At 40.9% G+C, this 22479-nt stretch overlaps 1 protein-coding gene across 2 annotated transcripts in view; it reads left to right on the top strand.

Annotated features, from left to right (window-relative positions):
• Positions 1–22479, top strand: part of mib1 (MIB E3 ubiquitin protein ligase 1) — a 148937-nt gene that overhangs the window by 107543 nt on the left and 18915 nt on the right. For both annotated transcript variants that reach the window (XM_073039296.1, XM_073039287.1), the window contains exons 13-16: positions 4425–4557; positions 8185–8271; positions 10956–11117; positions 22202–22383. In XM_073039296.1, coding sequence (XP_072895397.1) covers positions 4425–4557; positions 8185–8271; positions 10956–11117; positions 22202–22383 — 564 coding nt within the window. The remainder of the gene's footprint in view (positions 1–4424; positions 4558–8184; positions 8272–10955; positions 11118–22201; positions 22384–22479) is intronic.

The raw sequence follows: 22479 nt of genomic DNA, 5'->3' as shown, positions 1-22479 counted from the left end.
GTCAGTTTTTTTACATACATATCCTGATCTTCGTAGGAGGTAGCATTTATTGGTGCTATTGGCCAAGTAACAATTCCACATGTATGAGCTGTGAGTGGCAATGGACCTGTTCCTGGTGGAGAGTTTTACAGTCAAGCTTTATGCCGTTCTCAAGCAACCAAAGTTCTAGTAAGTTGTATTGATAGGAGTGAGTAGAATAGGTACATTTGTAATCATGTCTACATACAAGTTTGCATTGGCTATCTAAATCGTAAACCATACTCTGTTTTCATAAGTTTGATATTTTCTGTCATTCCTGATATTCTCAGCTTCACAGAAAACTGTTTTGCTATTCTCTCCATGAAATGATATCTTCTCATCCCAGCCATCTTTTTGGTGAATACATGCAGTTAATGTCTATTTTGTAATGTAATGCTTAAATTTCACACAGTCCTCTGGTGCCTTACTCAAACCTCTAGTTCTTCATGCTTGCATAATTCCCACAGGCAATTGTAAGAGCCTGTAGAAGCAAACTGAAAGATCACATGGCGTTTGTATTTGAATAACAGGTAATTTACTAAAAACTGGTGTGCACCTGAAGACAAGCCAAAGCTGAACTACCTGAGTATGGAATGGTACAGCTTTTACACTCAGTTGATGAGATTACTAGTAAAACTACATTTTGATAACAGAATAATGGCTACAGTGTTACGTACCCCGTAACTGGGTCACTTACCAGCAAAGATAGAGAGGTCCGTTGAAGTCTGATGGTACTATTTTTAACAGTATTTATTGATAAAAATACACAAAAATAATATCAATGCAAACATACAGACAATATACGTCGTCAATACTAAATCTAAAAGCGCGGGTATGATAATAATAAGGAATAGCTCTATCGTTGTCTAGGGCATATATATCAAACTCAAGGCCCGCGGTGGAATTATCTTTGGCCCGCGAGATAATATCTAATTACTATTAAAGCTGGCCCCAGTAATCGAAGCGTGGCGTATGATATGGCTAATGCTGAGTTTATTCAGGTACCAGGTTTTCAGGGTTTTTAGTGTTTATTCGGCAGTCTTGCTCGGCAGTCTTCTTCATAAAAAACGGAATTTGTAAAGTGAAACACTTTGTAGTTATAGCAGAGACTGAGACACATGAGAGCAGGCTGAAAAAACAGAGGCAACGAAAGCTGCGTTCGCACGCGTCCAACTGATCCGGCCCACATGAAGCTGCATTTTGCTCAATCCGGCCCGTGACCTAAAATGAGTTTGACACCCCTGGTCTATGGGGATAATGTATTGTCCGATGGAAATATAAAAGTCACTGTAGTTCATTCAAGCTGCAGCTTTTTGGTTGGAGAGAAAGACGGGTTAAAATTTGCCCATTCCTTTTATGATGTCAATCCTTCGAGAGTCGTTGGGAGTTGATTTCCCCATTGTTAGCTAAAAACCGCTCTTCTGTGGTAAAGGCCCACCGATTCCGGGGCAAATGGAAAAGGACGCACGTGGCCTTCCCACCGGCTTTCGCTAGTACGGAGTCGCTAGCGTTTCTTCTGGTGCGTCTGAGGGGCTGTTCCCACAGACCCTCTTTTATCCTGACTCACAGGGTCTCAGATGTCAATCAGGTTGGGATGATGCAATCCCTCCACCAACCAGCCCACTTTGCTTGAGGGCTTCCACGAAGCACAGTATTTTAATACACAATTCTGTCTCCAAGAGACAATGGCCGTTTCCCGTAGTTTTATATCGCCGGGGGGTCAAGACATTCCAAACATCTCTCTCTCATTTCCTGGGTCTCCTGACCCAAATAAATAGTGATCCTGCGATTCTCAAAAAGGAGGGGGCTGCAGGCGTAACAACAGGAAGACATAATTAAGTAACAAACTAGGTCCTGATTAGAGAATAAAATGATTATCCATAGGCTTTATAGTAAATCCAATTTTCTATTACAATGGGTATATGCTAGAAGAGAATTAGTGAAATTCCTGATACTTGGGTGTCGTCACTGCTGCGTTCCGTGTCTGTACTTTTGTCTGCAATTTTAAGAAAGGAGGGAGAGAGAAAACAGGGAATTATAGACCAGTTAGCCTGATATCAGTTGTGGGGAAGGTGCTGGAGTCAATTATAAAAGATGAAATAGCGGCACATTTGGATAGCAGTAACAAGATCAGTCCGAGTCAGCATGGATTTACGAAGGGGAAATCATGCTTGACTAATCTTCTGGAATTTTTTGAGGATGTAACTATGAAAATGGACAAGGGAGAGCCAGTGGATGTAGTGTACCTGGACTTTCAGAAAGCCTTTGATAAGGTCCCACAATAGGAGATTATTGGGCAAAATTAGAGCACATGGTATTGGGGATAGGGTACTAACATGGATAGAAAATTGGTTGGCAGACAGGAAACGAAGAGTAAAGATTAACGGGTCCTTTTCAGAATGGCAGGCAGTAACTAGTGGGGTATCGCAAGGCTCGGTGCTGGGACCGCAGCTATTTACAATATACATTAATGATTTATAACCATGTAATAATTACAGCACGGAAACAGGCCATCTCGGCCCTTTTGCCCCCTAACTCTCAAATCATGTCCTCTTGTTTGAATCTCCCCTACTCTTCAATGGAAAAAGCCTATCCACGTCAACTCGATCTATCCCCCTCATAATTTTAAATACCTCTATCAAGTTCCCCCTCAACCTTCTACGCTCCAAAGAATAAAGACCTAACTTGTTCAGCCTTTCCCTGTAACTTAGGTGCTGAAACCCAGGTAACATTCTAGTAAATCTTCTCTGTACTCTCTCAATTTTGTTGATATCTTTCCTATAATTCGGTGACCAGAACTGTACACAATACTCCAAATTCGGCCTTACCAATGCCTTGTACAATTTTAGCATTACATCTCAACTCCTATACTCAATGCTCTGATTTATAAAGGCCAGCATAGCAAAAGCTTTCTTCAGCACCCTATCCACATGAGATTACACCTTCAGGGAACTATGCACCATTATTCCTAGATCACTCTGTTCTACTGCATTCTTCAATGCCCTACCATTTACCATTTAGATGAAGGGATTAAAAGTAGCATTAGCAAATTTGCAGATGACACAAAGCTGGGTGGCACTGTGAAATATGAGGAGGATGTTAGGAGAATGCAGGGTGACTTGACAGGTTGGGTGAATGGGCAGATGCATGGCAGATGCACTTTAATATGGATAAATGTGAGGTTATCCACTTTGGTGGCAAGAACAGGAAGGCAGTTTACTATCTGAATGGTGTCAAGTTAGGAAAAGGGGAAGTACAACAAGATCTAGGTGTTCTTGTACATCAGTCACTGAAAGTAAGCATGCAGGTACAGCAGGCAGTGAAGAAAGCTAATGGCATGTTGGCCTTCATAACAAGGGGAGTTGAGTATAGGAGCAAAGAGGTCCTTCTGCAGTTGTACGGGGCCCTGGTAAGAACACACCTGGAGTATTGTGTGCAGTTTTGGTCTCCAAATTTGAGGAAGGACATTCTTGCTATTGAGGGAGTGCAACATAGGTTCACGAGGTTAATTCCTGGGATGGTGGGACTGTCATATGTTGAAAGATTGGAGCGACTGGGCTTGTATACACTGGAATTTAGAAGGATGAGAGGGGATCTGATTGAAACATATAAGATTATTAAGAGATTGGACACGTTAGAGGCAGGAAACATGTGCCTGATGTTGGGGGAGTCCAGAACCAGAGGCCACAGTTTAAGAATAAGGGGTAAGCCAATTAGAACGAAGTTGAGGAAAAACTTTTTCATCCAGAGAGTTATGGATCTATGGAATGCTCTGCCTCAGAAGGCAGTGGAGGCCAATTCTCTGGATGCTTTCAAGAAAGAGTTAGATAAAGCTCTTAAAGATAGTGGAGTCAAGGGATATGGGGAGAAGGCAGGAACAGGGTACTGACTGTGGATGATCAGCCATGATCACATTGAATGGCACTGCTGGCTCGAAGGGCCGAATGACCTACTCCTGCACCTGTTGTCTATTGCAGTTCCCTATTAACATATTAGCACAATCCATATCTCTATATACTAATTATTATCCCTCACAATCCTTTCCCCTTCAACAGCCTTAATGATTTCTGTTTTTATTCCCTTCAACGTTGGTATTTATCAATGCTAATTATAGATCTCCCTGCAGTTTACTTGGCTCATATCAACTAATTGACTGTGTATTAGTAACTATAATTTAGAAACTTCATGTTCCTTGCACTGCTTTGTAGATATACTCACTGAAATATTAAGTGAACTTAAACCAAAAACGAGCAGAATTCTTTTATATTTTTTATGAGGGCTTTCTATATTGCTATTCCTTTCATGAGTTGAAAAACATTGGGTGCTGTACTTGAGCTTTGACTTGGATGGAGTATTTGAGAAAAAGGTCCGATGAAATTAACATTTGACATCTTTTGTTACCACAGTGCCATGCGTGTATTACTTTCCAAACTTCCAAGGCCATGGATTGTGGATGAGAAAAAGGATGATGGATATACTGCTTTACATTTGGCAGCACTGAACAATCACGTTGAAGTGGCAGAATTATTGGTTCATCAGGTATGACTTTGTGCTCAAAAAGTTTACATTATGGAAATTGAAAACATTTCATGACAAGATCTATTAACTATAATTTCAACAGTGGTAATATGCAAAAATTAGCATCTTTTTTTGAAATCATGGTAACAGATTAGGTATGGGTACATACAGGAGTAGTGCACATTGCAGCAAGAATGATCAGTGGGGTGAGGAGGAGAGAGATATTTAGAAGTATAGTATCCAAAGAGTTTAGTAGAAAAGAGAATTTTTCAACTGGAGAATTAGAATCTGGAAAATTGGACTGTGGGTGCTCTTCTAATGTACACGATGGTGAATTAATGTAGAACTGCTGTAGCAAAGACTAAAACATTTGCTTAGATTGTTTTCTGAAAATGTTGTTCTACAATAGGCTGTTGACTTAAAGAGCTGCTTGTTGTACTGATTTCTTTCATCCACGAGTTCCTGGAGTTCTCCCTTTAACAGTGTTTAATTCAGTTGGTGCAGACTTTGTGCATTTTTTTCTCAATATGCAGACAAATTATTCAAGGTATGTGTAGCAGGCGAAGATCTAATTGCTATTGAAGAAGTCTTTCATAATTTTCCAGCCTACATTTACCAGGAAGCTGTGTCATTGGGGAATTGGAGATGGTTTGATTGAGATGTTGCACAATTGGTATGGTAGACAGAAAATCTGTAAATACATATTTACATGCCTTTTTAATACAATTTAAGTGTGTACAGTATTTGCATATTTTCTGTCAACCAACCATTATATTTTGTTGTGCTCCTATATATCCAACAGCTAAGCTCTCAATCTTCAGCCAGGATATATATTCCAAAATTTAAATCTTTCGGTCTGTTTTAAAGAATATCTGTTTTTTTGTTGTAATTTTGTCCTATGAAATCATCATTGTAAGTGATGCTTTTTGTTATGTTTGTACAATAAATAAATTAATTTCATTCATTCATTCATTCTGCCATCAAGTCTGGCAGAACCAAATTGCAGTGATGTTGGTCAGGATGCAATTGGAGGAGGAGGAGGAGAAAAGATCTTATTTCGCTGTTGAGAATAATGCAGGTTGAATAGGGTGTTAGTTCTTAGGATCATGGGATGCATGGATGATTCCTGAATAACTTGTAGATCTATGATCCAAGAAGAAGATCTGCATTCTCTCAGCCCACAAGAATTACTGGAAAAGTACTTGCCTGTTTCATCTAGCAATTTGAGCTTCTCTTCATTTAATATTGAAGAGGGGACAAGTGGGGGAAATGGTCTTGGACATTAATAAGGTGTCAACAGACATGGCAACAACAAGGAGGCACTGACACTTAATTGCTATTACTGAACATCTAGCTCCCAATTAAAACATCGGTAGGATATTGGAGTAACACACACAAAATGCTGGTGGAACACAGCAGGCCAGGCAGCATCTATAGGAAGAAGCACTGTCGACGTTTCGGGCCGAGACCCTTCATCAGGTCCGTCCTGACAAAGGGCCTCGGCCCAAAATGTCGACACTGCTTCTTCCTATAGATGCTGCCTGGCCTGCTGTGTTCCACCAGCATTTTGTTTGTGTTGCTTGAATTTCCAGCATCTGCAGATTTCCTCATGTTTGCTAGGATATTGGAGTGATGCCTGATGAATGCATGTACCAGGGTACAATGTAGAATCTGCATAATTCCTGAAGAATGGTGGCATGCGGGTCATACATTGAAAGCTTAATTCCTTTCCTCCTCATGCTATTAGTAAGTAGTGGAAGAGTAGTGAATACCAAGGTGAACCTGTTGGAATCTGGCAGTCCCTGAAAATAGCCATGTTTTATTGACATTTGGTAATACCTTGATCTGTTAATCATGGATATAGGGTTTTTGATATGTTAATGAAGTAGGCCACCACTTAAGATGTACTGACTAATAAATTGTTTGAAGACCCACTTATCTCATAATGTGTACCTTTATGAGATGAATTATTGTATTGAGCATGAATTATTTGAATCTTTGGTTGCTCATAGTGCATTTGAAGCATACGTTATTCCATGATTCATAAAATGGTAAGGGGAGAGGCATAGATAGGGTAGATAATCAGAATCTTATGCCATAGTTGCAATGCTCCTCAGACAGGATGAAGAGGTCAATACTCCCCAATGCCATTAGGCTTTACAATTCAACCGCCAGGCCTTAAGAACTTTTTAAAAGCTATTATTAATGCTTTTTGAGATAGTGATTTAGATGCATATCATATTTTTTTTTACTGAGTTAAGTATTGTATGTAATTAGTTCTGCTACAACAAGTGTATGGGACATTGGAAAAAAAGTTGAATTTCCCCATGGGGATGAATAAAGTATCTATCTATCTATCTATCTTAGAAGTAATTTAGGCACTTAAATAGATATTACATTTATGGTCCTAATACAGGCTAATTTAGTGTAATTGGGTATAAATGCCATCCGGGTATAAATGTAGTGGCATCACCACTAGACTACGAGGTGAGTGATCCTGGGTTTGAATGTGGTTAGCTCCTTGAACACTTTCCATCTGTGCTTGGTTGAGCATCGAGCTAGCAACTTGGCCTCATATATTTTTAAAAATCAGACAAAATGCTAAAGAAATGACAAGGTTGCTGCCCAATGTCAAACAGGGTGCAGAGAGGAATAACAACAAGAAATTGATATAAATGGCCACATTGAACAGAGTGAGCTCATCACCCATTTCTGTACTATATAGTTCTGACTGATTAACTCTGGAATTAACGTAATATATTTATTTAAATTACAACTAATTATTGCAACATGGTAGTGTAGTGGTTAGTGCAACACTATTACGGCTCGTGGTGTCAGAGTTCCATTCCAGCGCCCTCTGTATGTTTCTTCCCGTGTGCTTCCACCGGGTGCTCCAGTTTCCTCCCACAATCCAAAGGTGTACTGGTTAGTAAGCTAATTGGTCATTGTAAATTGTCCTGTGGTTAGGCTAGGGTTAAATTGGCAGACATGGCTTGAAGGCCTGGAAAGGCCTCTTCCATACTGTATCTCTAAATAAACTACATGAGAAAACTAGAACGATCACAATAATAAATTTCTAATACTTAAATATAGCTGGGAGTATGGGCCATTCCAGGATTACAAGCACCAACTTGCATTCAGGAACAGCTTCTTCCCCTGTACCATCTGATTCCTAAATGGGCATTGAACCCTTGGACACTACCTCACTTTTCTAATATATATTATTTCTGTTTTTTGCATGATTATTAATCTATTCAATATACGTATACTGTAATTAATTTACTTATTTATTATTTTATTTTGTATTTTTCTTCAATATTATGTATTGCATTGAACTGCTGCTGCTGAGTTAACAAATTTCATGACACATGCCGGTGTTAATAAACCTGATTCTGATTCTGACAATCCTACGTATCAACGAGTTGACTTGAGTACAACCATTCATTCCTACAAAGGGCAGAACTACTATCTTTTAGTAAATGTTTTACTCATCAGAGTTATGTGTTTTTTTCTGATTTGTGACCAAAATCAACATGGACATCTGTAAAAACAAAACTTACTTGTTACGTGGGGTTGGTCTGCATTGTGTAGTTGGAAAAATGGCTGTGTCACTTAAATCACAAAGTTCCTTTGGGTTCTTTTTTTCAGGGCAGTGCTAACCTGGATATCCAGAATGTGAACCAGCAAACTGCATTACATTTAGCTGTTGAGCGCCAGCATACTCAAATTGTTCGGGTAAGGTAAAATCCGAAATGTAAATAGCCATTTGTGGAAATTGATTATTGAAAAAAATGGACTCTAAAATACTGTACTTGTGTAAGTTTGCATCAAAATGCTTATATGGCATTGATACTTGGTATTCCTGTACTCAGCAATTACTGTGATACAGAATTGACCTCAAATATCTTGTAGGACTATTATTATTTATTTAACTGCGTAGATTTTGCTTTGAGAAGCAGAATTGGCATCGATGTGCACTTATACTTTTGAGTTGTACTAATTCTTGTTTTGTATAAAGTGATCAGTCTTTCAACTCATGCTGTATTATGTTTCAAGATTAAACAGTTCATTGATATCTGTTTAATGCTCAGGGTGCATTCCAGAAACGAGAGCACTAATGCATCCTCCACCTTCTTGTGGCATCCCTGTAATAATAAATAAGCCCATGAAATGGTGTGGAGAAGACTGCATTTGAGCCTAAGTGTTGGTTTAGTCACTTGGCATTGAGATGTGAGACTTCAGGTTGCTTCCTGGCTAGAACAATCAGTAATGGCACTGCTGGAAACTGGCAGTCTCTGTTTCTTATATGAATTTAGAATTTATTTCAAATCTTTCATCCATCCCACAACGTGAATGAGTAAAAACCTTTGCGTTATGACTCTGTTGCAGTGTACAGACATGAGAATTTAAAAGTCTAATGGCTTGTGGAAAGAAGCTGTCCTGTAGCCTGTTGGTCCTGGCTTTAATGCTGCAGTAGTGTTTGCCAGACAGAAATAGCTGGAATAATTTATGGTTGGGGTGACTGGTGTCCCCGATGATCTTCCAGGCCTTCTTTCTGCACCTGCTGCTGTAAATGGCCTCAGTGGAGAGAAGTTCATATCCACAGATGCACTGGGCTGTCCGTCCCTTTTTGTGCAGTGCCCAGCGATCAAGGTTGGTGCAGTTCCCATACCAGGCAGTGATACAGCCAGTCAGGATGCTCCCAATGGTGTTCCTGTAGAAGGTCTTGAGGATTTGGGGGTCCATGCGAAACTTCTTCAGTCACCTGAAGTGAAATAGATGCTGTTGTGCTTCTTTTCTTGCCACAAAGCCAGTGTGTACAGTCTAGGTGAGATAATTGGTGATGTATATACCAAGGAACTTGAAGCTACTTGCCTTCTCAGCTGCAGATCCATTGATGTTGATTGGGCCGAGCCTGTCTCCGTTCCTCCTGCAATCTGCAATCAGCTCTTTTGTTTTTGGGACATTGAGGGAGAGGTTGTGATCTTGGCACCACTGTGACAGGGTGTTAACCTCTCCTCTGTAGGTTGTCTCGTCACTGCTAGAAACATGGCCAATCAAAGTCAAGTCATCTCCAAAGTTGATCAGCAGATTGGAGCTGTGTGTGGCAGTACAGTCGTGGGTGTAAAGGGAGTAGAGAAAGGGACTCAGGACACAACCTTGGGATCCCCTGTGTTGAGGGTCAGAGGGGCAGAAGTGAGGGAGCCCATCCTTACCACCTGTCAGCAATCCAATAGGAAGTCTTGGATCCAGCTGCACAAGGTGAGGTACAGGCCAAGGTCTCTGAGCTTCCTGTCAAGTCTGGAGGGAATTATGGTGTTAAATGCTGAGCTGTAGTCCTGGAACAGCATTCTAACATATGCATCCCTCTGCTCCAGGTGAGTGAGGATGGTGTGTAGTGCTGTGGCTATGGCATCATTGGTAGAGCGGTTCCATCTATAGGCGAATTGTAGGGGGTCCAGTGTGGGTGGTAGCATGCTCCAGATATAGTCCTTGACCAGCCTCTCAAAGCATTTGCTTATAACCAAGGTGAGTATGACAGGACGCCAATCGTTCAGGCATGCTACCTTGGTTTTCTTAGGTCCAATGACAATGATGGACGATTTGAAACGAGGGCACTACACACTGGTAGAGGGAGAAATTTAAAATGTCCATAAACACACCAGCCAGCTGTTCAGCAAACACTTTAAGAATGTGCCCTGGGATGCCATCCAGCTCCGCTGCCTTGCGGATGTTGACACATTCGACTGTTCTACGTACCTCAGCTTCGGAGATGACCAAGGTGCAGGTCTCATCAGCGGCTCTTCTCAAGGGTTTAGTCCTATCAACCTTGGGTCGAGCATAAAAAAACATTTAGTTAAAAACAAACAGCTAGATCCTATGGTCTTTCTGGGATCATAGTTGGAGGTGATGTAAGTTACTGTCTCTCTTTCTGTCCCTCTTCATTATTCTCCCCAGTCAGGAGATTTCTTTATAATAAGCTCAAAAGCATCAACCACCATTTTGAATAAAGGTTTTTAATAATACTATTAATTCCATTATTTTGAGTTTAATTATCATTTTCTGATGAAATAAGGTTATTGAATCTTTAAACCATGTCCCCTGTCTCTAATGTTCCATGGACTAAATGTCAAAAGGTATTTCAACTTGAACAGCATTTTTTAAGTATTTTGCACTTGTCTTGGGATTCCATTGTTTATGTATTTATGGGAAGTGTTCACTCTTTTTGTGTCATACAATTTGTAACAATTTTCTAATTCAATAATAGTTCGACTAAAATCTAGAATTAAAATTACCAGCCTCGTTTTTATTAAGATTAAGATATATAGTCATCCAATTTAGAGTTCAGTAAATATATGGTTGAAACAGGTGTGCCTTTAAGAGAACATTATAACTGTGAATTCTAATTAATTATTAAGCTCTTGGTTCGTGCTGGTGCGAAGTTGGACATCCAGGATAAGGATGGTGATACGCCTCTTCATGAAGCCCTGCGCCATCATACTTTGTGCCAGCTTCGTCAACTACAGGATATGCAGGATGTGGGGAAAGTAGATAGTGGCTGGGAACCCTCCAAAAACACAGTGAGTTTAATTTATTGATGTTAAAGTTCCATGCCAAATACGTATTTTATATATTAATTAAGGAGGATAATGTGTGAGAAAAAGGTTATATGCAGTATAGTGTCAATAGAACAACGCTATGACGGCTATTTGCATGGAGTTTAGAAAGTTGAGTCATAATCTGATTGAAATCATCTAATTTATTCAATGGATTAAAATAGGTAGACATAGAGAAGTGTTTCCTGTGTAGAATCCAGAAGAATAGAGCATCAAGTTCAAGTTTATCATCATCTGACAGTAAATATGCACAAACAAATGAAACAAATTTCCTCTGGATCATGGTGCACCCACAATACATATATCACGCACAGAACTTAAAGCAAAATATTACCACAAGTAAGTAAATAAAATATGATTCAAAATGCTTGTAGTGTGTAGCACAGATAAACAGTACAGTATATGTATATAGTTTGCTGTCATTGTGACAAGACCTCAGTGGTGGCAGGGTTTTCGTTAGTCTCACAGACTGGTGTAAGAAGCTGTTACCCTGTCTGGCAGTCCTCCTTCCTGATGGTGATGGATCAAAGATATTGTGGGATGGGCCGTAAGGATCCTCAACAATGCTTTGGGTCATTTGTTTGCAACGCTCCTGGTAAGTGTCATAAATTGGGAAAGAAGGGGAGACTCCATTGATCCTCTCAATGGTTCTAACTATCCTTTGTTGGATCTTGCGGTATGATGATTTGCAACTTCTGTACCATACGGTGATGCAGCCAGATAGGACACTGATGGAAAGTTGATGGAGTGGAGGCAGAGTTTGCATACATCAATCTCTGAAAATTTAGATGCTGCTATGCCTTCTTGACTTGTGAGGAGGTATTGTGGGTCCAAGGACCGTTGTGCTCTTCACTCTCTCCATGCCAGAGCCATTAATTTGCAATGAAGAATGGTCAAATCTCTGCCTTCCTAGAGTCTGCAATCATCTCTTACCATAAATTCCGGTGTATACGCTGAGAATTTGACCCTAAATTTGGCCCTAAAATTAGGGGGTTGACTTATACAGAGGGTGCCAACTTTGGAAAAACAAATACACGGAAGACAGGTTGCATTTATTGGCTGTTTTTGAGTCAAATTGGTTCCACTGTCGACGCATGAATTCTTTGAATGGTTTAAACTCACATCTAGTGGCTGGAGTACAGACATCAAACCACCAGGGATGACTGCAATGTCTGCATTTTCAGCTTTCAATGCTGCTTTTGTCTCACCTGACAAGTGCGCTTTGAACATGTCCCAGACAAGTAGCGACTTTTCCTTCCTGAAACTTTCGGGACGTCGATGGCACATCTCCTTAACCCACTTCAAGCAACCCACTTCGTCCATCCAGCAGCGTTCTTGAACGTAAACAGCACCCCATGGGAATTTTCTGAGCAATCTTTATTTTTTATCTCAACACAAGATCAAGTCTATTCATAAATCGGGTGCACCAACTTGGCGTAGCTTTGAAATTTTCGCTGACCTCACGGTGTTTTTCAGCCCATTTCAACGCTTGAACTCGAACCATTTCTCTGGTAACAGTGTATCCAGATGATCACTGGTGATTCACCCACTCTAAAACATTTTCTTCCAGTTCTGGCCACTGGCATGTTTTCCTGTGGTTTGCACATTTTGTCTTTGGCATTTCCCTCAGCATGTCCTCTGCCTTTCTCCACTCTCTCACTTGGGTTTCTTGTTTACACTAAACTTCTTAGCAGCTGCAGAATTATTTGTTCCTTTACAAAATCAACGACCTTCAGCATGAAGCCAGCATCATATTGCATTCGTTTTAATCTTCTGTACATGGTGGTCGTAAACTCAATACTGAGTACGTGTATTGATCCCGCCACCCCATGTTATGTTATAACGAGATAGATAGATAGATAGATACTTTATTCATCCCCATGGGGAAATTCAACATTTTTTCCAATGTCCCATACACTTGTTGTAGCAAAAACTCATTACATACAATACTTAACTCAGTAATAATATGATATGCATCTAAATCACTAACTCAAAAAGCATTAATAATAGCTTTAAAAAAGTTCTTAAGTCCTGGCAGTTGAATTGTAAAGCCTAATGGCATTGGGGAGTATTGACCTCTTCATCCTGTCTGAGGAGCATTGCATCGACAGTAACCTGTCGCTGAAACTGCTTCTCTGTCTCTGGATGGTGCTATGTAGAGGATGTTCAGGGTTTTCCATAATTGACCGTAGCCTACTCAGCGCCTTCCGCTCAGCTACCGATGTTAAACTCTCCAGTACTTTGCCCACGACAGAGCCCGCCTTCCTTATCAGCTTATTAAGACGTGAGGCGTCCTTCTTCTTAATGCTTCCTCCCCAACACGCCACCACAAAGAAGAGGGCGCTCTCAACAACTGACCTATAGAACATCTTCAGCATCTCACTGCAGACATTGAATGACGCCAACCTTCTAAGGAAGTACAGTCGACTCTGTGCCTTCCTGCACAAGGCATCTGTGTTGGCAGTCCAGTCTAGCTTCTCGTCCAACTGTACTCCCAGATACTTGTAGGTCTTAACCTGCTCCACACATTCTCCATTAATGATCACTGGCTCCATATGAGGCCTAGATCTCCTAAAGTCCACCACCATCTCCTTGGTCTTGGTGACATTGAGACGCAGGTAGTTTGAGTTGCACCATATCACAAAGTCCTGTATCAGTTTCCTATACTCCTCCTCCTGTCCATTCCTGACACACCCCACTATGGCCGTGTCATCAGCGAACTTCTGCACATGGCAGGACTCCGAGTTATATTGGAAGTCAGATGTGTACAGGGTGAACAGGACCGGAGAGAGTACGGTTCCCTGTGGCGCTCCTGTGCTGCTGACCACTGTGTCAGACCTACAGTCTCCCAACCGCACATACTGAGGTCTATCTGTCAAGTAGTCCACTATCCAATCCACCATGTGAGAGTCTACTCCCATCTCCGTTAGTTTGTGCTTTAAGATCTTGGGCTGGATGGTGTTAAAGGCACTAGAGAAGTCAAGGAATGTAATCCTCACAGCACAACTGACCCCATCTAGGTGAGAGAGTGATTTGTGCAGCAAATACGTGATAGCATCCTCCACTCCCACCTTCTCCTTATACGCAAACTGAAGCGGATCCCGGGCGTGCCTGGTTTGTGGCCTCAGATTCTGTATTATCAGCCGCTCCATGGTCTTCATCACGTGCGACGTCAAGGCAACAGGTCTGAAGTCATTCAACTCCTTTGGTTGTGGTTTCTTCGGTACCGGGACAATACAAGATGTTTTCCACTGTCTGGGTACTCTTCTCTGATCTAGACTCATGTTGAAGATGCGCTGTAGTGGTTCTCCCAGTTCAGTCGCACAGGCCCTCAGTAATCGTGGGGAAACTCCATCCGGTCCAGCCGCCTTGCTGGTACAGATCTTCCTCAGTTGACCTTCCACCTGTGCAGCCGTAAACCTGGGCGTGGGCCAGGTCTCCTGTGAGTGGATATTTTCCTGTGAGGGAAGTAAGCCTGGTGTGGAGTTCTGCAGTGAGGGTGAGATTGTGCTGTCGAACCTATTGAAGAAGTTGTTCAGCTGGTTCGCTTTCTCCACATCTCCACTTATGTTTGCCCCCCGCTTTGCACCACATCCGGTGATGATCTTCATCCCAACCCACACCTCCTTCATGCTTTTTTCCTGCAGCTTTTGTTCTAACTTTCTCCTATACTGCTCCTTTGCCCCCCTTATCTGTACTCTGAGTTCCTTCTGAACTCTTTTAAGCTCCAACCGATCACCATCTTTAAAGGCCCTCTTCTTCTGGTTTAGGAGGCCTTTGATGTGACTAGTGATCCAGGGCTTATTATTGGGATAGCAGCGAACAGTTCTAACAGGAACAACCGCATCCACACAAAAATTAATATAGTCCGTTGTGCATTCAGTGACCTCCTCAACGCCCCCACAGAGCCCCCCTTGCAGTACATCCCAGTTAGTAGTACCGAAGCAATCTCTCAGGGCCTGTTCAGCTTCAGGAGTCCACTTTCTAAAAGAGCGTGTGGTAGTGGGATGCCTCATCACAATTGATTTATATCTTGACTGTAACAAAACCAGGTTGTGATCAGCTTTCCCCAGTGCAGGCAGCGGGGATGCACTATATGCATCTTGTACGTTTGCATACAGCAGGTCAATAGTCCTGTTACCCCTGGTGTAACAATCCACGTACTGGGAGAAAGCAGGTAGTGTCTTGTCCAAAGTCACATGGTTGAAGTCCCCTGTAATTAACACCAGTGCCTCAGGGTGTTGTGTCTGAAGCTTAGCAACGGCGGAGCTGATGACGTCACACGCTACCGTTTATGATTATGATGGGCGTTAAATGGTTTCACAGGGGTTACATTTCAGAGGATTTTTTACCATTTGGAACCTAATCCAAAACTTCCCTCCCTGATTTATTTATTAAGAGTTTGCTTATAACGTTCTACAATGTGTAGGCCTATTTTCTTAACAGGTAATAGTTCACAAAATTTCCAGATTCCAGATCCGGCAAAGCTGAGTACCTGCATGTGAGATCTTGTGATCTTTTCTGGTTAAATCAAAAACCTCTACAATAGGGGTTGGCTTGTACAAGATAACATGAAAAATTCACTTTTTTAACCTTGAAAATGGGGGTCGGCTTATACACTGGAATTTATGGTAAGTCTTGTTAACGTTGAGACTCGGATTGTTGTTCTCGCACCATTTGGCAAGCATCTCTACTTCCTCTCTGTATGCCAACTTATCATTTTGCTGATGAGGCCAACCAAAGTTCAAAATAAATTTATTATCAAAGTACCGATATGTCACCGTATACAACCCTGACATTCATTTTCTTGTGGGCATACTCAGTAAACCCAGTAACCATAATAGAATCAATGAAAAACAGCACCAACAGGTCTACCAGTGTGCAAAAGATGACAAACTGGGCAAATACAAAAAGAAAGAAAAGGAATAATAATAATAATAAATAAGACCTTGAGACATTGGAGCAGATTTAGGCCATTTGGCCCATTAAGTCTGCTGCACGGTTTCATCACGGCTGATTCGTTTTCCTTGCAATTCCAATTGCCACTTAATTTGCCCATTCTCCTAATTTGTCCAAGTCCTTCTGCAGCCTCCCTGCTTCTTCAACACTATCTGCCCCTGCACCTATCTTTGTATTGTCCACATACCTGGCCATAAGTCATCGATCCCATCATCCAAATCATTGACACACACCTATCATCTGCCACCTTGTACTACTTCCTTCCCTCCCCCACCTTCTTACTCAGACTTCTCCCCTTCCTTTGCAGTCCTGTTGAAGGATCTCGGCCTGAAACATTAACTGTTTACTCTTTTCCATAGATGCTGCCTGGCCTACTGAGTTCCTCCAGCATTTGAGTGTGGTAGCGTTAGTGTCTCTTACTAAATCCTTTCGGTAAAAAGTAGAATACGGAATTAGGTTCAATATCACTGGCTTATGTCATACAATATGTTCTTTGCAGCAGTTCATTACAATACATAACCAAAAGTATGAATTACAATAAAGAAATGTATAGTCTACATGGTTTCATTGTCCATTCAGAAATCTGATGGCGAGGAGGAAGAAGCTGTTCCTGAAACTTTGAATTGTGTGTCTCTAGGCCTACCTATACCTCCTTCAAGATGGCAGCAATGAGAAGAGGGCATGTCCTGGGTGATGGGGGTCCTTAAAGAAGGGTGCTGCCTTTTTGAGGCATCACTTCCTGCAGCTTTTTCAGATCTTGTGCAGTGACCCCTCCATACCAGACAGTGATGCAACCAGTTAGAATGCTCTCTACAGTATATCTATAGAAAGTTGCAAAATTCTTTAGTGACAGGCCAAGTTTCCTCATCTGTCCGAAGCCCAGCAGTTGCAGAGATGTTGACACCCAATAACTTGAAACTCTTCATCTTTTCCACGGCTGACCCCTCGATGAGGACTGGTGTGTAATCCTTTGATGTCTGCTTCCTCAATTTCTTGATCTTACTGATGTTGAGTGCAAGATTGTTGTTTCAACACCACTCAGCCAGGTGATATATCTCACTCCTGTATGCCTCCTCATCACCATCTGAAATTCTGCCAACAATAGTTGTGTCACAGGCAAATTGTGTCAGGAGGGCACGGAGCAACCACTCCCCGCTGAACATCGATGGCTCCTCAGTAGAGATCGTAAAGAGCACCAAGTTTTTGGTGTTCACCTGACAGAGAATCTCACCTGGTCCCTCAACACCAGCTCCATAGCAAAGAAAGCCCAGCAACGTCTCTACTTTCTGCGAAGGCTGAGGAAAGTACATCTCCCACCCCCCCCCCATCCTCATCACATTCTACAGGGGTTGTACTGAGAGCATCCTGAGCAGCTGCATTACTGCCTGGTTCAGAAATTGCACCATCTCGGATCGCAAGACCCTGCAGTGGATAGTGAGGTCAGCTGAGAAGATCATCGGGATCTCTCTTCCTGCCATCACGGACATTTACACTACACGCTGCATCCGCAAAGGAAACAGCATTATGAAGGACCCCATGCACCCCTCATACAATCTCTTCTCCCTCCTGCCGTCTGGGAAAAGGCACTGAAGCATTCGGGCTCTCACGACCAGACTATGTAACAGTTTCTTCCCCCAAGCTATCAGACTCCCCAATATCCGAAGTCTGGACTGACACCTTGCCCTATTGTCCTGTTTATTTATTGTAATGCCTGCACTGTTTTTGTGCACTTTATGCAGTCCTGTGTAGGTCTGTAGTCTAGTGTAGCTTTCTCTGTTTTTTTTTACGTAGTTCAGTCTAGTTTTTGTACTGTGTCATGTAACACCATGGTCCTGAAAAACATTGTCTCATTTTTACTATTTACTATACCAGCAGTTATGGTCGAAATGACAATAAAAGTGACTTGACTTGACTTGATTTATATATGGTGTTTGAGCTGTGTCTAGCCACACAGTTTGGGATGTAGAGAGAGTAGAGCAGTGGGCTAAGCACGCATCCTTGATGTGTGCCAGTGTTAATTGTCAGCAAGGAGGAAGCGTTACTTCCAATTTACACTGACTATATTCTCCCAATGAAGAAGCAAAGAATCCAGTTGCAGAGGTAAGTAGAGGCCCAGGTTTTGGAGCTTGTTGATTAGTACTGAGGACATGATGAGTTGTCCTCAGTAATACAGAGGAACACTGAGCTGTAATCAATAAACAGCAGCCTGAGCCAGTGAGATTGCATCTGCTGTTAACCAATTGTGGTGATCACAGGTCCAGGTCCTTGCTTAGTTAGAAGTTGATTCTGGCCAGGACCAACCTCTCAAACCACTTCCTCACAATAAATGTGAGTACAACTGGGTGATAGCCATTGATGCAGCTCACCCTGCTCTTGGGCACTGCTATGATTGTTGCCCTTATGAAGCAGGTAGGAGCCTCTGACTGCAGCAGTGAGAGATTGAAGATGTCCTTGAACACTCCTACCAGTTTGTTTGGCTCAGCTTTTCAGTGCTTTACCAGATCCTGACACCATGGAAGAGTTCACATTTATGACGTGAAATATATTAGGTCAATTGGAGTACTTTTGATACCAGTCGAATTTTCTCAAAATTTAATTTACCTTTATAAAATTCAATGTATAAATGCCTGGGAAGAATGTTATGCCTTGTTTACTCATTTCATTTCAAAATATGAATTCTTAGATTTGATCTACATAGGAGCAAAATAAAGTAGCATAAAATTTTTGGGTTTATTCTTTTATTGCGAGAAGTAATGCACAATTAAGCATGCAAGTACTGGGAAAGCAATATTTTTTGTAAACTATCAGAGGCTTTGAACTTGAGTGCTTTAAAATCCTGTGCAGGTAATACAAAAGGGAAGCATCCGCATAATTACCTATTCTTTATTTTCCTTGAATCATTAACTCCTGTCATATTTTTTGTGAAATCAATTTGATAAAATCAAGAGTTTTGTAGTCTAAAATGGGGAGACATGACTTTTCCTTGCATCTATGATTAAAGGTTAGATTATTTTAATTCAGGTTGTTCTAGTTATAAAATTAATTTTTCTGTCTAGAAAACATTAAGGTGCCCTTATTGCATGCTCCTGTGGAGGACATCTTTCAGAACAGTATGCCAAAAGAACATTTAAAGATACTACCATTGATTTAAATGTACCAAATTCTGAGACGTTTGTCATGGATAATTTGGTTCCATAACCAGTTCTTTTAAATGAAACAATGTGCAGAATTTGAACAAGTTTAGCAGCCGCAATCAATCAGTACTCAAATCAAAGGTACAATGCAAACATTTTTTTAAATCTGTTTTTTAACATTGTTAATTATTATGTGCATTATTATTATAAATTTGGTGCAAATTGATGTTATGCAAGTGCATGGGCTTCCTACAGGGACTCCAGTATCCTGGCACATCCCAAAAATATGCAAGTTGGTAGCTGGTCACTCTAATTTGTGCTTAGTTTTTTAAGTGAATAATAGAACTTTAGGGGTTCTGATGGGAATATAGATAAACATAATGGGCTAAGAGAGTCTTAAAATGAAAACCATGGCTGATTTTTTTAAGAAAACTGTGAGCTAATGGACTTGTTTCCATCCTCTGTACCTTTTATGTGAAATCTCAGTTTGTATTGGTGATTGCATATTGATTGATCTTGTCTTAGTCTGACTAGGGAAGAGGGGTCAGGTCAGTTTCTGAGAAAGCACAGTTAATGCATCTTTAAGCTGGCATGAGTCCAAAAGAAAGATTTGTAGTCTCGAGTTAAAACTTAAGTGTAAAAAAAAATTACGTTTCAATATGCTTGTTGTTTTAGAGACTACATCACAAGCAGAAGCATTCTTTAAATTTAGTTGCCAAAGCATGGAATATTGACTGAATTGAAGGCTGATGATACTGTATTCCTGAAAACCTTTTTTTATTTAGTTGCTTTTGATTGCTTACGTTAAAGCCCTTACTTAATGTCACCTTCAGAGAAACAATCTCAATGTTTTGCATATACAGCAATTGAAAATGAGATAGCTGCAAAACATGAAAATTTTAGTTACTTCATCTAAATAAACTAGATGCAGTTATCTTGATAATAGGTTTACATAAGCATTCAACAACTTTTTAGTTTACAGATTGACAAATATTTTAAGGCATTTCACAGAAATGTAATCAGACAAGAATTAATAACATGTTTATAAAACAAGATAGCAGATGCGAGGAAGGTAGTGAATTGGAAAGTTTTATGGAGTTACTGGGCCTATACAAATGACAAAGCCGGGAATAATTTTGTTGTGCATTACTGTGAGGGGGACAGGCGAGGCCATGAATAGATATAAAATTATTTTAACTTTGAAAACCTATTTAAAATGATGTAGGTGAGTAGCTACAAGGATGATATATTAGTGGAATATAGTGCAGATAGACCTAGTGATGGCTGAGATGTGAATATGCTGAGACTGCATATGTTTTAAGTTGCCTAATTATTGAGCAAAGAACTTCTATTTTCAATAATTAATCTGTCTCCATCTCTGGAGACAAACTGTCTACAGACTTTTTTTTATTTCATAAACCTAATGATTCCCACGGCTATCTTGACTACACCTCTTACTACCCTGTCTCCTTAAAAAATGCTATTCCCTTTTCTCTGTTCCTTTGTCTCCACTGCATCTGTTCCCAGGAAGAGGCTTTTCTCACCAGCAACCCCATGAGCTTCCACATCCAACATACCATTCTCCATGACTTCTGCCACCTTCAACAGGATCCTACTAAACACATTTTTACTGCTGCCCCCACACACCCACCCATTCTCTGTTTTCCACAAGAATTCTCTTGTCTATTCGCCTTTTCCCCCTAATCTCCCTCCTGGCACATATCCCCGCAAGTAACTGGAATGCTACATCTGCTCGTTCACCTTTCCCATCACCTCCATTCAGGGCCCAAAACTGTCCTCCTCTGTGAATCTTCACCTGTGAATCTATTGGATTGTCTATTGTATCCAATGCTCCTGATGTAGCCTCCTCCACATGGTGAGACCTGCGCAAATTGGGGGACTGCTTTGTTGGGCACCTCCGCTCCATCTACCAAAATCGGAATTTCTTAGTGGCTAACCATTTTAATTCCTATCCTCATTCCCGTTCCAATATGTTGGCACGTGGCCTCCTCTTCTGCCGTAAGGCCACTCTCATGTTGGAGGAGCAACATCTCCTATTCCGTCTAGGTAGCCTCCAACTTGACTGCATGAACGTTGATTTCTCCTTCTGTTTTTTCTCTTTTTTATTTCTTTTCCCTTCCCCTTCCTCTTCTATATTCTTCACTCTGGCCTCTTACCTCTTCTCCTCACCTGCCTATCACCTTTTTCTTCTCTTTCTCCCATGGTCCACTCTCCTCTCCTATTAGATTCCTTCTTCTCCAGCCCTTTGCCTTTCTCACCCACCTGGCTTCACATATCATCACACCCCTTACTTTCCAGTCCTGATGAAGGGTCTTGGCCCGAAATGTCAACAGTTTATTCATTTTCATAGATGTTGCCTGACCTGCTGAGTTCCACCAGCATTTTTGCATGTTTATATGTTTTCGATAATTAGCTTTTTTTGACACTAGACATCGCAAGCCGCCAAATTTCAGAAGTTTTTCTTTAAATTTTCTGCATACTGTTGTCTCTGGTGTTGATGTCACAAGCAGTCTCAACGAAATGATCGATCAGTGTGAGAGAACCAAGCACTTAACTGAACTGAAAGAAATGGTTAAAAGGGTAGTTTCAGAGGGAAATTGGGAAAAATATGTATGCGGTGAAGTTATCTCCATTTTGGAGACGAAAAATTGAAAACTTGTTGGAAAGCCATTAGTGGGTGCTGTAGATTTCCTAGTAATTTTTAGTAAAACTGAATAAAGAGACTGCTCCTTTGAAATTGTGCCAATGAAATGAAATTAATCTGAGAACACTCTATATAACTGTAAAATACAATATCTGTGCTGACACGATTTCTGAAAATAGTTCAGCAAGTTATAATTTTTGTTCTTCAATGCTTTTTACAAATCTAAATGGTCCTTAGGATATTTAATCATGGAGACATGTTATGTTAAAATTGATAATTCTTCCTTTCAGTTGCTTATGGGCCTTGGGACACAAGGAGCAGATAAAAAGAGTGCTGCCTCTATTGCTTGCTTTCTAGCTGCAAATGGAGCTGATCTTGCTATTCGGAATAAAAAAGGACAGTCACCACTTGATCTATGCCCAGATCCAAACCTCTGTAAGGTCCTGGCCAAGTGTCACAAAGAGAAAGTCAGGTTTGTCTGCCCATATTTATTTATCATTGTTGTAAATGTAAGTGAATTGTAAATGTGTCAGTGGTGTGTGCTGATTTCCAATATTTTCAAAAGTTT

Source organism: Hemitrygon akajei, chromosome 1 (genome assembly GCF_048418815.1).
Source record: "Hemitrygon akajei chromosome 1, sHemAka1.3, whole genome shotgun sequence".
Classification (NCBI taxonomy): domain Eukaryota; kingdom Metazoa; phylum Chordata; class Chondrichthyes; order Myliobatiformes; family Dasyatidae; genus Hemitrygon; species Hemitrygon akajei.
Note: the sequence above shows the minus strand (reverse complement) of the source record. Positions and strands in the feature narration are given on the sequence as shown.